Source organism: Phaethon lepturus, unplaced genomic scaffold (genome assembly GCF_000687285.1).
Source record: "Phaethon lepturus isolate BGI_N335 unplaced genomic scaffold, ASM68728v1 scaffold6222, whole genome shotgun sequence".
Classification (NCBI taxonomy): Eukaryota; Metazoa; Chordata; class Aves; order Phaethontiformes; family Phaethontidae; genus Phaethon; species Phaethon lepturus.
In genome coordinates, this window is record NW_010523971.1 from 1,307 (window position 1) to 15,278 (window position 13,972).

At 36.8% G+C, this 13,972-nt stretch overlaps 1 protein-coding gene across 1 annotated transcript in view; it reads left to right on the forward strand.

Annotated features, from left to right (window-relative positions):
- The first annotated feature begins 380 nt into the window (after nucleotides 1-380).
- The window catches only part of TMTC4 (transmembrane and tetratricopeptide repeat containing 4), a 52,500-nt gene continuing 38,908 nt past the window's right edge, over nucleotides 381-13,972 (forward strand). The window contains exons 1-4 of the mRNA XM_010282278.1: nucleotides 381-597; nucleotides 5,577-5,692; nucleotides 7,836-8,052; nucleotides 11,918-12,005. Coding sequence (XP_010280580.1) covers nucleotides 436-597; nucleotides 5,577-5,692; nucleotides 7,836-8,052; nucleotides 11,918-12,005 — 583 coding nt within the window. The 5' untranslated portion in view covers nucleotides 381-435. The remainder of the gene's footprint in view (nucleotides 598-5,576; nucleotides 5,693-7,835; nucleotides 8,053-11,917; nucleotides 12,006-13,972) is intronic.

The window sequence follows — 13,972 nt, forward strand, 5'->3', positions numbered from 1 at the left end:
ATCATTCTCTTAAGAACTTTATAAATGCTCCATAGTCCCCGTGATGCCCGTTTGTTATACTTGAAAAGACTAGTAAGAAAAACCGTGATTTACTCAAGGTTTTAGAATTTATCTGTGGCCAGTATTAGACATAAGCTTTAACTTAGAATCTAAGAATTTCTTGGCTTTATTTCTGTGCTCTGACCATGAGAAACTGTGCCTTCCACAGTTGAAGTAGAAAACTATGTTTAGATATGTTCCAGTAATTATGAAACACACAGAAAGAAAAAAATGTTAGGTTGTATGAAACTTCATTCTCCTCTCCCGACCCAACTCTCCACTTTTAAATTCTTTTTTAGTGAAATGCAACTCTAACTGTGCATTTGTATGTATTTCTTTCAGATTTGCAACCAACATAATGCTGAAGCTCCCAACTTGGAACAAGCATTTCACAGAATGGCACAAGCAGAACCTAATCTGGACCATGACATATCATGGTTCCTCCTTCCGTCATACTGGGCTAAAATGCTTGTGGCATTAATTTCCTTCCTCTGTTTTGCTAACAGCTATGATGGAGATTTTGTCTTTGATGATTCTGAAGCCATCATCAATAATAAGGTTTGTCTCTTCTTTCCGTCCCATGCCCTTTGACATAAATGGTCATAGGAAAAGAAATAATGACAACAGTTATCAAAGTAGGCCCAAAATATTCATCCTAGTAAAGAGCTTCCTTCTGATATTCCTTTTTTTGAATTTCATTTTTCTGTTTTGTTTTATTGGTTTTTTTTAAAGTAACCTTTATTTAAGGTTGACAAACAAGCTGTGCAGCAGTGCTCTACTGAAAAGCTAGAAGCATAAGTATGCTTAACAAAATCTTATTCTTAAAGCTATTTGAATAACATGACTTGGGTTCTAACGCATAAACAAAAGAGAGAACAAATTAAACAGCTTTTTTTTTTTTTTCTCAGAATCTGTCCCCTTTCATTCTTTTGCAAGTGAGATGCTCTACTTAACAAGTGTTGATATCTGGTCAAGGGGAAGGGAGCTCTTTTTGCCATACCAAATGAACTTTTTCTGCTTGTCATCTAAGAAAGCATTATCTAGGGTTGCAGCAAATTTCAATGTGATGATCAGTAATGATTATTCACAGGGTACCTGTACATCAAGACTGCCTATAGATCTAATTTTATGCTCATTTCTAAGTCAATGAGAGTATGCAGTAGACTTTTCTAATACCCGTTGATGTTAATAGGAGATTTTTTCATTATCTTCTCAAGGTGACAGATGAATAAGCTCAATGAATAAACTTGCTCTGGTTGCAAGATATATAATGTATCACTAAGCGACTGTAGGGTGCAGGGGTTCTCCGGATGCAGCTTATACCATAAAAATGTTACAGGAAGGATGATGATCAAGGAGAGCTTCCTTCTCCTATGCTCCTTCCCCACTTAAAGTTCCTGTGACAACTTTTTTTTTTTTAAATAGAGGCAGAGTATTCTTGTGCTCTATTTTAAAACTGAGCATACATGCAATGAAGAATCCTTGAAATGCTTAGAAATTAACATGTGACTCAAACAAACCTCTAGCTGAGATTCTTTTGACTTTGAGGAGTTGAGTGTCATCAATTGCTGAGACACTTAATAGAATCACATGTAGCAGCTAGTGAGCCTGTGCTCATGGGTGGCTCTTGGTGTTACAGTTCTTATGCTGTTCTGGAAGGTACTTGTTAAATGTAAAAAGATTTGTTAAATCTTAAAATTTACTTGTTAAAGGGTAAAAAGAAATCGCCCTCATCTGTTGCTTCTGTTTTCCTGAAGCCATGGGGTTACAAGGTAGATAATCTGGAGATTCATGCTGCTAGAAGAACACAATTCATGGGTTTTTTTGCCTTGCACAAGATTTAGAGGCAACTTTTCACAATGTGCCTTTTAGAATTCCACAGAATTACTGTTTCCTTAGACAAATTTGTATTATGCTTGTGTAAGTCATCATACCTTGAGTTGTAAATGTATGGAAGGAAAATATATCTGCCAGACTGGAAATAAATCTCAAAGCTTCTAAGAGAATACTATAGACAAATGAAGAACCTACAGTGATTTTTATTTTTTTTTTAAGAAACATTATATTTTAAGTTACACAGCTTCTAGCACTGTTTCATTCTGCAAAGTTTTATTTGGGGCACAATTATAATACTTTAATTTCCTGAAAGAATGAGCAAAAGCCTGATGTTGAAACAAGGCAGGTTGTTTTGTTCATGTGCAATTTTCACACTTGTAATCTTTCTCCATTCCTTTCAGTCTTTGCTTTCAAAATGTTTCAATTTATCTGTGCAACACAACAACCTGCAGCAGGATTATAGCTGTTGGCAATGCTGAGAAATTCCACCAACTGCTTATATAGATTAATTCATACCTAGTCTGCATGTTTGAAAAACTGTGAGGCTTATTCTATTTTTCACATCAAAATCCTCTATTATTCCCTAGAAATCAAATGAGATTTTTGTGACAGTATCATTTTAACACAGGAGTTGTGTGAGTATATGGGAATACAAAATCCACAAGATAAATGCAGAGACAATGAGGTTATCAGTTTAATGGGGAAGGAGGGCATCTAGCAAAGGCACAGTTTATTAAGCAAAGCATAGCATATTTTATTCCTATTCAATAGGAGAGACCACAGATGAAGTAATTTTGTGGATTTACTGAGCATTACTATACCAGTAATTTCTTGGGTACCAAGACAGTGACCTTTTTCTTAATTTACTAGCCTCCACCACAACCCCAATCTTTCTTTGGTTTTTTTTTTAGGGAAAGGCACTCTGTTATTTGACCCCATGCTTACTGTATCGTGGAACATTCTTTTATTAGATTTTATTGGGTTCAAGGCTGTTTTCCAGATGCTTTCGTGTCATTTTAAGCAGCATTTTAACTGGTACACAACAGTAACTTTTGTCTTTATTTACTAGCTTGGTAAGACAAACAGTTGAATTAGGAGGAGCTTCAGATACAACGTGTCATTTCCATAAGCCTTTATAGAGCAAACCTGACCTTTCTTCAAGTATTGAACTCTGCTGTCTGTAAGCTGTTGCTAATCAAATATTTAGAGATTCTTTGATATCTACTTTCAGTTCTTAAAGAGAAAATCATATGTAACTTTTAGACAGCTGTGTTTCAAAGCAAACCATTCCTATTTTAGGGTAAGTCCACTGAGTGGGGAAATTAATGTAAGCAACATTTTCTCACAGAACTTGGATACAAGAGCAATATACATGACTGAAGATTTTTAGGTCATATGGAAGTGTAGTCTAATCACTAAGTAATTCCATCTATTCAGCTTTTCCTGTATTCTTCCTGTGGAAGACAAAAGACAACTGATTGTAGCAGAAAGGGAAATCTAGCCTTGCCCATCTCAAATATATTTCCCGTCTCAAGTTATTGAAGACCATCTGTGACATAGAAGACATACTTATAAAATTTTAATGCTAAGAAAAAAGTCTCTCTTTCATAGTCCCTTTCTTTGGCAAATGTACATAAGGAACAGTGCTGTTGGTTGGAAAAACAGTCTGAGGCACACGATGCCCACTAACAGCTGTCCCCTGCAAAGACTTCAGTGATGTTGGTGTACAACCCAGTCCCAACTTGCCCCTGGAAAAGCAGGCTATATTGATTTAGTGGGCTGCTGGTTGAGTGCACTCCTGCTCTGAGAGTCAAATTATGACTGTTAGGGTTTGTGCATACCAGTGAAAAACAGAACAGGAATTTAGGTGCCTAAGGCCAAAATTGAAGGCCTGGGAGAAGAAACAAACTTGTAGCTATTGCTTGACAGTAGAAACACCTGTGAGAGAGTGAAGAAATTTTGCACCTTGATAATTCTTAAGCCCAAATGGGATCCCCTGTGAGTCTTGATTTCTTAAGATTTTCACTGAGAGTGCTTTAATTGACAGCTGCAGTGTAGGACTTTTTATGACTACAGTGTTAGCCTTTTTTTCTGCATATTGATTAGTAACCTATTAGAGAATGCTTCACTTCATTTGACAATGTGATAGGATTTTTAGCCTACTTCCCCTTCCTAATTTTTTTTAAACAGGTTGTCTAATACTGGCCAAATGTGATAAGTGATAGAAATAAATCTCTTCCTGGATTTTTGGAAGGATTAAAGTCAGAACGTGTTAAGAAAGAAGCAAGAAAAATTGAGTTATTTTAAGTTCAGTTTAGCAGCAGCCAGTCAGCGTGGCGCAGGCATTTGGCTATACCTTGGAACAAGCAGTGGTATATGTTCTCTCTTGCCTTGTTGGCAGGCCAAAAATTCTAGCTAAGGGTGAGATGGAAGGTACTGGAGACCACAGGAGGTGCTCAAGGTAATGTAGAAGCAAGTGAGAGGAACTGGAGTTAGTGAACCAAGTGTATTGTAATATGGGAATCTTGTAGGTAGATGGAGATGTAGGAGGAATAAGACATAGGACATGGGGCTTTGTAAGACCTTTCATGGGTTTAGCAACCTGATTTGTCTGCTTGCTTGTGTTTGTATTGGCTTGTTAATCTACTTTGGTTTGCTGGTCTCCTGAACAATTTCAGGGGAGAAGGTGGGGGTAGAGTGTCGTGGTTGATTGCAGGTACAATACGAGCACTTATACAAAAGCTATTCATTTAGTTCTTAGGTTCTGTCCTAAATGTAGTTAATCTGCACATTTTGTAGAGCATAAATTGGTATTTAATTGCCCCAGGGAAGCAGGAGAAGAGGGGCAAGTAGAAGATTACTATGTTCGTTTGAGCTTCCCAGCTTGTACTCACAACAAACTGGGGCAGATGCTACCAAGGTCCTTATTTTTTTGTCCCCAAAGTGTATGTTTTCCGTTCAATAGTCTAGGTTATTTGGATTTTTATATTATCAGCATGGCTTTCAGATAAAAGGAAAAAGTAGACTTTTCCTTTCTAGTTTTTTTTTTTAATATTCCCATACCCCATCCCAAATTAATATATTTCATTACTTCTCTGTCTTCTACTATTAATCTTTTAGAGTGGTATATAGAGATTTTGATTCTTGGTTTCATGTATCAAGAATTAAAAAAAAAAAAAGCTGTTTGATTAGTGTTCTGTGCTAAGTAAGGTTTCAAAAAGAGCTAATTGTTGTTTTCTATCTTTAGTCTCCTTGCTTTCATGCTTTCATTAGTTGTTGTGCTACTGACATTGGTAGAAAAATAGATACTTGCAGGAGATCGTAGTTGGCCTCTTTTCCAAGATACATAGAGCTAAAATCAAAGGCTTTTTACAAAAGCATAAGGTAAAGGGTTTTTTTATGTGTTTCATATCTCAGCTATTGACCAGGTTATCAGCTTATGTGAATACACATAGCCCTACTAAATTTCCTATAGTTATGCCTCCTTATAGAATCCAAGCATCTTGACTTTTATGATGACAGGCATTCATGACCTTTGTTGCAAATTTGGGTACGTTGTAAATGTCAGTAGTGAGCCAACAAAACACCTGCTATGTCCATGTTAGCATGAGCTTGTATTAGTTAGAATTTGCTTGTGTTTTAGCTGCTTTAAACAAAACAGAAATGTTAAGAATCTGATAATTTACGATGTTTCCTTTCAGGACCTCAGGGCAGAAACCCCACTTGGTGACCTGTGGCATCATGACTTTTGGGGTAGCAAACTCAGCAGCAATACCAGTCATAAGTCATATCGACCACTAACTGTCCTAACTTTCAGGTGAGAGTTGTCTTTTTGCTCAAGGTCTGAATTTTTTTAATATATATTGACTCAACTGATCATAGGGAGGAGGCAACAGAAAAGGAGAGAGGCAAAGTATCTGGAGGGTAGTTGGATACCTTTTCTGAATATGATTTTCCTGTTCACTACCTTAATCTCAAATTGAGTTTTAATTTTCAAATTGTTTTTTTCCCCAAAGTATGCATTATTTTGACATTCTGTATTACAATGTACCTGTCAGAGATTGCATCTTATGCTCTTATATACCTTGGTACTAGGGGCAATATGGTTCAGTATGTAGGTCACATCATCAAAGAACTAGGAGGTGTACATTCCCTTCACTTAGCCATGCTGCCACTTATACTGCTATTATAGTTTCTGTTCCCTGCTTTCCTGGTGACCTGTCAAATGATTTTTTTTATAAATAGCATCAATTTGCTATGGCCTTTTGCTGCTAGATCACTGAATAGTCTTCCCACCTCTTCCCCCCTGATATTCTAACTTCAAGTGAGTGCTGGTGTCTGAGAATCCTAGTGAGAGAGATATCTGCCTGTATATATATATAAATTGCTGGTTTTCTCAAATAACTAAAGGTTTATGAGGATTGCTTCTGTAGATGTGTAGCTCATGTTTTTTTGAACAAAGATTTGAGCAAGCAGTAGACCATGTAGAAGTTTGGCACAGTAATGCAGAGAATCTTTGACCACCCAGTCTTAAGCTTCTTTATTTTCCCCATGCAACTCAATGTTGTGGATGGGGACCTGGCACTGGTGCTGTAGTTGTGTCCGGCCTAAGTTAGGGACTAAGTGATAGCGGAAGAAGTACTCCCACTCTTAGTCCTCATATTCAAGCAAAAGCTTTGACTCTTGAGTGCAGTGTCAGTGTTTTAAGTACCTAGCACTGTGGGTTTCGCTGTCTGTTGGGCTTGCTTCACATTTTCATCAAGGAAAATACACAACTGAATAGAATGTGGCAGAGTCTTAAACCTATTAAAGCTTTCAGTGCATTACACAGCACATGCTTTCCTTTCTTTTCAAGGTCTCTGTGGTATATTCCATCTCTAGTAACATCCTGGTTAGTTTAAAGAGCAAACTGGGATACAGTCATTACTATATCTGAAAATATAGATGAGCATGTGGAGATGGTCCATAAAATGCTATTTTTGCAAGTAAGAACGTTGTTTTCTTAATTTCCCCAAGCTCCAACTTTTATGTGTATCACATTTATAATAGGTTAGGAGGTTTTAATAGATTTTACTTAGGCCAGATGCAGACTCACAAATGAACTATATAAAATGCCCTATTGACACTAAGTTTCTGTATATCTCGCCAACTGATAAAAGTATATGGATATTAACAAGATGTTTCTCCCTTTTCTTCTCCCTCTCCATTTTACCATAGAGCTCCTATCTTGAATAGGGTTTTAGACTGAATTTTCACTTAACACTTCCTTCTGGTTCTAATACTTGCATGAAACCTCTCTTTTAAACAGTTTCACAAATGAGTTACTAAGATGTGCTAACTGACTGCTTTCTGGATTGATACTGATTGTACCCAGATGGTTTCCCATCATCAGTCCAAATGCTAGGACGTTTTTCAGCTAAAATGTCAGTGGAAATCATAGTCTCAGTGTGTATTAGTTTCCTCACTGTGTGGATTTAATTAAAATAATTTCATCAGGTTGTTTTTGGATACAGCTTCTCATAAGTGTCAAGGGTATCCCCTCAGTAGTCTGGGTTGCTTATCCACAGGACACTCCTGTGTTGCAACATTTGGTTCCTTACCAAAAGCCAGTTCTAAGTAACCATAGTATGATTAACATAATATCATTTGTTTATACATATATATTACATTATGTCTATACATATATAGACATATATATTGTCTATATCTTTGGAGAGGATAGATATTACGCTGAATATAGTATCCCATATGAATACCTTTGACTAAAGATCAGGACGTCGTTTCTAGCTGACTGTGGTGGCTAAGTGGTAATACCATGCGTGCTGGGGTTTGCTGGTATTTTTCAGCTATTTTTTGTGCGTGTCTAATATGATCTTGCTATGGGGTTGTTTAGGTTTTCTGTTAGCATATCTCTAACCATTGATGTAATTCCTAGCCTTAATGTTTTTGTTTCTATATAGGATTAATTACCTGTTTGCTGGAGGCTTCTACCCAGTTGGTTTCCATGTCGTCAATATAGTACTGCATTGTACTATCTCAGTGTTGATGGTTGATGTGTTCTCGATATTATTGGGTGGACTGCAATTCAGTAACAAAGGAAGAAGGCTAAATCTGGCTCCAAAGACATCTCTTCTAGCTGCTTTGCTGTTTGCTGTACATCCAGTGCACACTGAATGTGTAAGTACTGAATAATTAGCTCCAGTGATTTATATCTTAGAAGTTCTTGATCATTTTGACTAATTAATTCTGACATAGCCTTCTACTCTACACATTGCTTTTATATATTCTTAACACTTCTCTTGGCACATGTCTTATGAGAACAATCAAATATTATGGTTAGTATGTCCAAAAGCCTGTAATTCCACAGGGCTGGACCTCATTAAGGAAGATAAATTAAATCATTTAAGTACAATAACTAAAGAAGGATAGCCCTGAACTACAGAGTTTCCCTAATTACTGGATTAAGAATTCATTACTAGAAACATTAGCTCATGAGCAGCCAAGGAGAATGGAAGATAAACTGAATGCAAACACATAACCACTTTTCATTACCATTTGCTTTGTTTAAAAAAAACCCAAGGAGATAGAAAATTGAAGTAGGGGCATTATGTGAACTCTGTGTGTGACTGTTGGAATACTGCATCCAGTTCTGAATCCATGTTGCAAGGACACTGGGAAAAATGGAGAGGGCTCAGAAGAGCCATGAAAATGATTAAAGGCCTGGAAATCATCCCATGTCATGAGAGACCGAACTCCATGGGTTTATATTTCTAACATGAAGGAGAAGATTAAAGGATTTTTTTTCACAGTCTGTAATTATGTACATGGGGAACACACATTTGATAGCAGTGGGCCCTTTTATAGTGCAGGAAAAAGCATAACAGTGGCTAGAAGTTGAAGCTGTAAAGATGCAGAATAGAAACATGGCACATGCACAGCAACCAATTAAAACACCTGACCAAAGATCAAAGTCCTTGTGTGGAAATTCTAGTGAAGAGGAGGTGGTTTTCTTAAAAAGCTCTTTTGCACTCATAGCTAAGAAAATCCTATGGCCTTCTGCCAGTGGGCTTGCTGGATGTGGTCTCTGATTGCTTGATCTTGTAGGAATGAATGAATGAAATCTAAAATAATCACAGTGCAGAAATCATGGCTTTTTTAGAGTTTGAAAGTACTGAGCTACCGAAAAAGTACTAACTTTAATATTGATCTTTGTGCTAGTAATGAACACTGAATCCTTAGTGCACCTTATTCCATATATGTGGCACTGATTTTTAATTTTTTCCACAATAAGCCATGGTTTTGGCTTTTTCCATTTACTCTGCACATGATTGATCTGGAAGAGGTTACAGAAAGCTATGCCTCTCAGCTGACTGGGGACCTTGCATGTATTGGAAACCTAGAGATGGTCCAAAGCTACATATTAGTAATTTGGCACCTTTTTTGGCAGTGTGGCTAAAACATCCTGCCAATCATTGTCCTGTGTTTTCTCACCTGCAGAATAACTTCTTTGTGAAAGCATGTTGTGCTAGTGCCACAAGGGCCTCTTGTATTTGTTCTCCGAAACCAGTTCTACATGTCAAAGTAAAACAAGACTTCAGTGCTTTTGATGTTCTGACATGTAAAGAGAAATATCACTTGCATCTTAACTTTGTAATAAGCCTACTATTGACTCCTTTATCAATATCCATGATTTTATTTTTCATTCCATTTGACTCTAAAAATATATTTAAATCATCAGGCAAATGTTAATAAGACCTTGGTCATGTCAGATGAATTACAAGTGGTGCGGTCTGCTTGCATATGCAAGGTTTGAAGACTTGCGTATGCTTTGGGCAAACATTGGAAGAAAAGGTAAAAAGTTGCATGCTCACATACCATGTCTCTTCTAAAATCCAGGAGTGAACAAAGGCCTCTAATCATTTACGCAGTGAGTAATAAGTCTTGCTGCACTGAAGCAGTCATGATACTGCTATGGTGCTAGCATGAGTGTGTGTCAGGCAGCATCTCCTCAAAAAGCATTCCTCATGATTTTAAAGCTGTGAGTTTTAAGTATTGTGACATCCTGGTTTTGAAGTGCGATGACGTATTTTGACATGAAATTGTGAAGAATCTGTTTGCTGCTTTGGATTTGGGTATACAGAGCACAAAACAAACTGTCATGTAAAACAGATCTTGAAAAGTTTAATGCTTTCAGTACCTATGTAAGAAAAACATCTGTCATTATCATTTTTCTACGTACAAGTAAACACACTTGTGGTGTAGTTCTCTCCTAAAAAATGCTTATTCTTTGTAACACCCGAGTGATGAAATACTAAATGAAACACAGACATAAGAATATACCTGATACTAATTTAAAACTGCATTTTTTTTTGTTTACCTTATTACCAGAGACTATAGGCCTCATCATGCATTTGAGATAACATTGTATTGTTGGAGTCCTCTGAGGCCATGTGTGTTATTAGCCCCTTAATCTCTTTGTTGTAACAAGTTGGCATTTATTTTCAAAATTGTGTCAATTCACTTTTACTTTATCTCATTAGCTGAGAGAAGCTCCTGAAAAAGAATGACACTTCATTATTTTCACCTTTCAAAGCACTCCACAGCTATTGAGCTAATTCCCGTAATTCCTCTACAAGATAGAAGAAACAGGGTAGTTAGATGCATGGCTTTGGATAAATCAAGAAGTCTTTCTGAACTGAGTTTAGGAATCCGATGGTTTTTCCTTTTACAGTGCTGAAGTGAAGCTGAGGGTAAAGTGGGAGAGAGTCTCTTCAGTGGATTCAGTCCTACACTTCTCTCTCTCTCTCTGATCTTGTTTAGAAGTAGTTGTTCCATCATGTCCGGCTGACTCAAAAAATGCCCTTTTCCTGAGAGAGGATTAGCAGGTGCCTTTAAATAACATGAAGATACAATTTATCTTTTTACTTTCCTCTTTCTGTTGCACTCACAAAATGGGACAACTGGTATACTATACAAGAACCAAAGTTTCTGCTTTTGTCCCTGAAACATCCCCTCAAAAAGTGGATTAGACAAATACCTGTAGCTGTTCTGCCCTGCTTCAGAAAGGCTTCTGTGTACATCTTCTTCTGGAAACATGGAACCCAGCACTCCGGGAAGTAGAACTAGACTGAAAAGTCACGGAAACATCCATTATCTTGCTCTGGGTGTATGTTCTAGTGAGGTCCCAATATCAGGGCCTCTACAGTCTCCTGCCAACCCCCTGTGTCATGATTTCCACAAAAAATTCATGGTGTGTCCTGATGCTTGTGAAATTGAGGAATGTAGATCCAAAAATATGTCATGCTGTGCCTCAGCAAGTTACTGTAAATACAGTTGAAGGGCTTGAACCAAAGCTTGTTGGATGGCTCTGAGAATGGTCTTGATTTAAATAGGTTGACACAGATCTGGAGTACAGAGGTCCCAGAATGCATTTCTCATTTTCTTTTGCATTAGTATGGCTTCTGTTGCAAGATGCATTTGGAGGTAGCTGTAATGCAATCAATTTATACAACACAGAAAACTGCTAGAGGGGAATTTTTTTTTTCCCCTGATTCTGCAGGCTGGAAGCTATTTGTCCATTCTGAGTGTTCAGACTGAAATTTGAAGGGTGGTTTGTCTTCTGAAAGTGGACAGTCTTGATTTGCATTTCAGCAGAGCTGCCAGTTTTGTTGGGATTCAGGATGTTTGCTAAGAGTTCTCCTGAGAGGCAATCTGATCCAAAAAAACAGATGGAATCAGGCAGAGTCTACATTTTATTCAGTGAGGTGCTTCTTCATTTATTAAAACTGCAGCTTTCAATTTAAACTTTAAATTAAAGCCATATCATTTACCTAGTTGATACTAAGCAATACCCAATCAAAATTAGAATGTGGCTTAGAAAACTGGCTATCACCAATCTAGTAAACCAGGTTAAAAAAAAAAAAATATAGTGATATTCTTTTATACATTTCACTTTGTATATGTTTGCGTACCTTTACCTCAGGTTTTTTAAGAATAAAATCTAGTAATCTGAAACTTTTTTTCTTTTTTTGTTTTCCTGAAGGTTGCCGGGATTGTTGGCAGAGCAGACCTACTGTGTGCCCTGTTCTTTTTGTTGTCATTCCTTGGCTACTGTAAAGCATTTAGAGAAAGTAAGCATTCTATTTGCCCCTTTAATTTTAGATTGTGTATTTTTTCTGCATTCATATGTTTCAGTGAAGCATAGCAAAACTAAGAATGTCAGCTTGATGTGGTTTGAATTTATTAATGTTTATATCCTCAGAAAATACTAAAAAAAAAAAAACAAAACTGCTTTATCAGGTATTTATGGTTAGAAGAGCTGGAAGAGTTGTGGTCCCTAATTCCCGTTAAACACTAAGAATTTATTTTAAGAAAAGTCTGACTTATTATAAGTTTATTTGTTAAACATTTTATTGTTTAGAAGCATAAAGAAATATTTTAGTAAGTATTTTAGAAAGAAATCAAACCTATAAATGTATATTCTTAAATATTTTAGTACACTTCGTGCCATTATGTTGGGAAGGCTTAAATGGGAACTAACTTTAGCAACCTTACTTGTATTTTTAATGAATTGTAAAGAATTATTCATATGAGTAAGACCTCTAAATTCCTGCAATATGCAAGTGCTGGCATATACGTACTGAATGTAGTGTTCTTCATAGAGTTTTTGTAAGACAGCTGTATTTAACATGAACTATTCCTTCGTAGATGTTTTTTCAAGTGAGCTTTTAGATCTGTTGTATTACTTGATCTGAATGCAGGTTGACAGTTTAAATAGTTGTGGAGAACTTAATCTTGGGGCTCTGTTAAATACACACACAAGAATACATTAATTCATTATTATAAAAAACTATACAGGACATGCCATCTGGTATCTGAATGTACCCCACCACAGGAAATACGGGAATCATTTGGTGAACCCATGAGGAGCCGTGTTGTGAAGAGCTTGTATAATATCAATTCAATAGGTATGGCTGTAATGTTTAACCAGAGTTGGCAGTGTATTACAGAGGTACCTGAGCTGGCTTTAGGTGATCTAGCTTAACGCCACAGTCACGGCATCATAGAGCTTAGTGTAGGCTGAGGGGGGTAAGTTAGTCCACAGTGAACTCTAAGATGCTGTGAATAGCTCCTGCTAATTGAGTTTAGATTGTTTAGGACTATTTTGCATATTTCTACAGCCGATAACGTAAGTTTAACTTCATCTTCGCCACTTCAAATGATACTTACGATGATTCCTGTTAATTTTTTGTATTTTTCTCCCCTTTGATTAGGTTTCATTTCTTTCAACTGAACTAATAATTTCTTGATGAAAATTGGCCTTGGGATCTTGCTTGCTCATTTATTCTTTTCTCACCTATTTTACTGGGTATGATTGTCCTTTGATGTTTCTTTCATTAGTGCCAGAGTAAAGTAGATAAATCAAAAAAGCTTTCCAGTTTGTTGGTGCAGGTAGACCTATATGTCAGGGGTAATAATCTTTACTTGAAGAACTCAAGAGCCAAATTCTTAGGACGACCATTGGAAATTTTTATATATAGGACTCTGTAATTATTTTGATATGGAGGACATCTCAGGAATGATTAAGAATGTGATGTGTACTCTGGTTAGGGGTATTCTGAGTCCTTGTACAACTTGCAAAGGCCAGTTTGATAGCTTTTAGAAATCAGTGTCAGTTTAATAGTATTCTTGTACTGAAATTCTTGCCATTGATACAGAAGAAGGAAAATATTGTGAAGACAAGATACTAAGCAGCATTTAGTATTTTTTATTGGACATTGCATCATAATAGGGTCAGAGCTGTGTGTCTCAAGCAGATTTGCCAAGGAAAACTACAGTATGCCAGCATAGTTGTGCCTTTTGTCTTTCAGATCAGTTTTCAATGTTTGCCTTCCCTGCCTGCTTTTCCCTCAGCAACTTCTTAAAGAAATTTAAACTTTCTGTGTACTCAAGAAATTGTATCCAAGTTACATATTTGAGTCTCTCCCAACAGTTCCCTCATTTTGGGTAGCATGGTGAGAATTTAAGGTTCTTGCAGATCCTATCTGGCATGTCCTAAACAAGAGAATGAAAAGTTATTTCTAGCACTGTGGAAGAG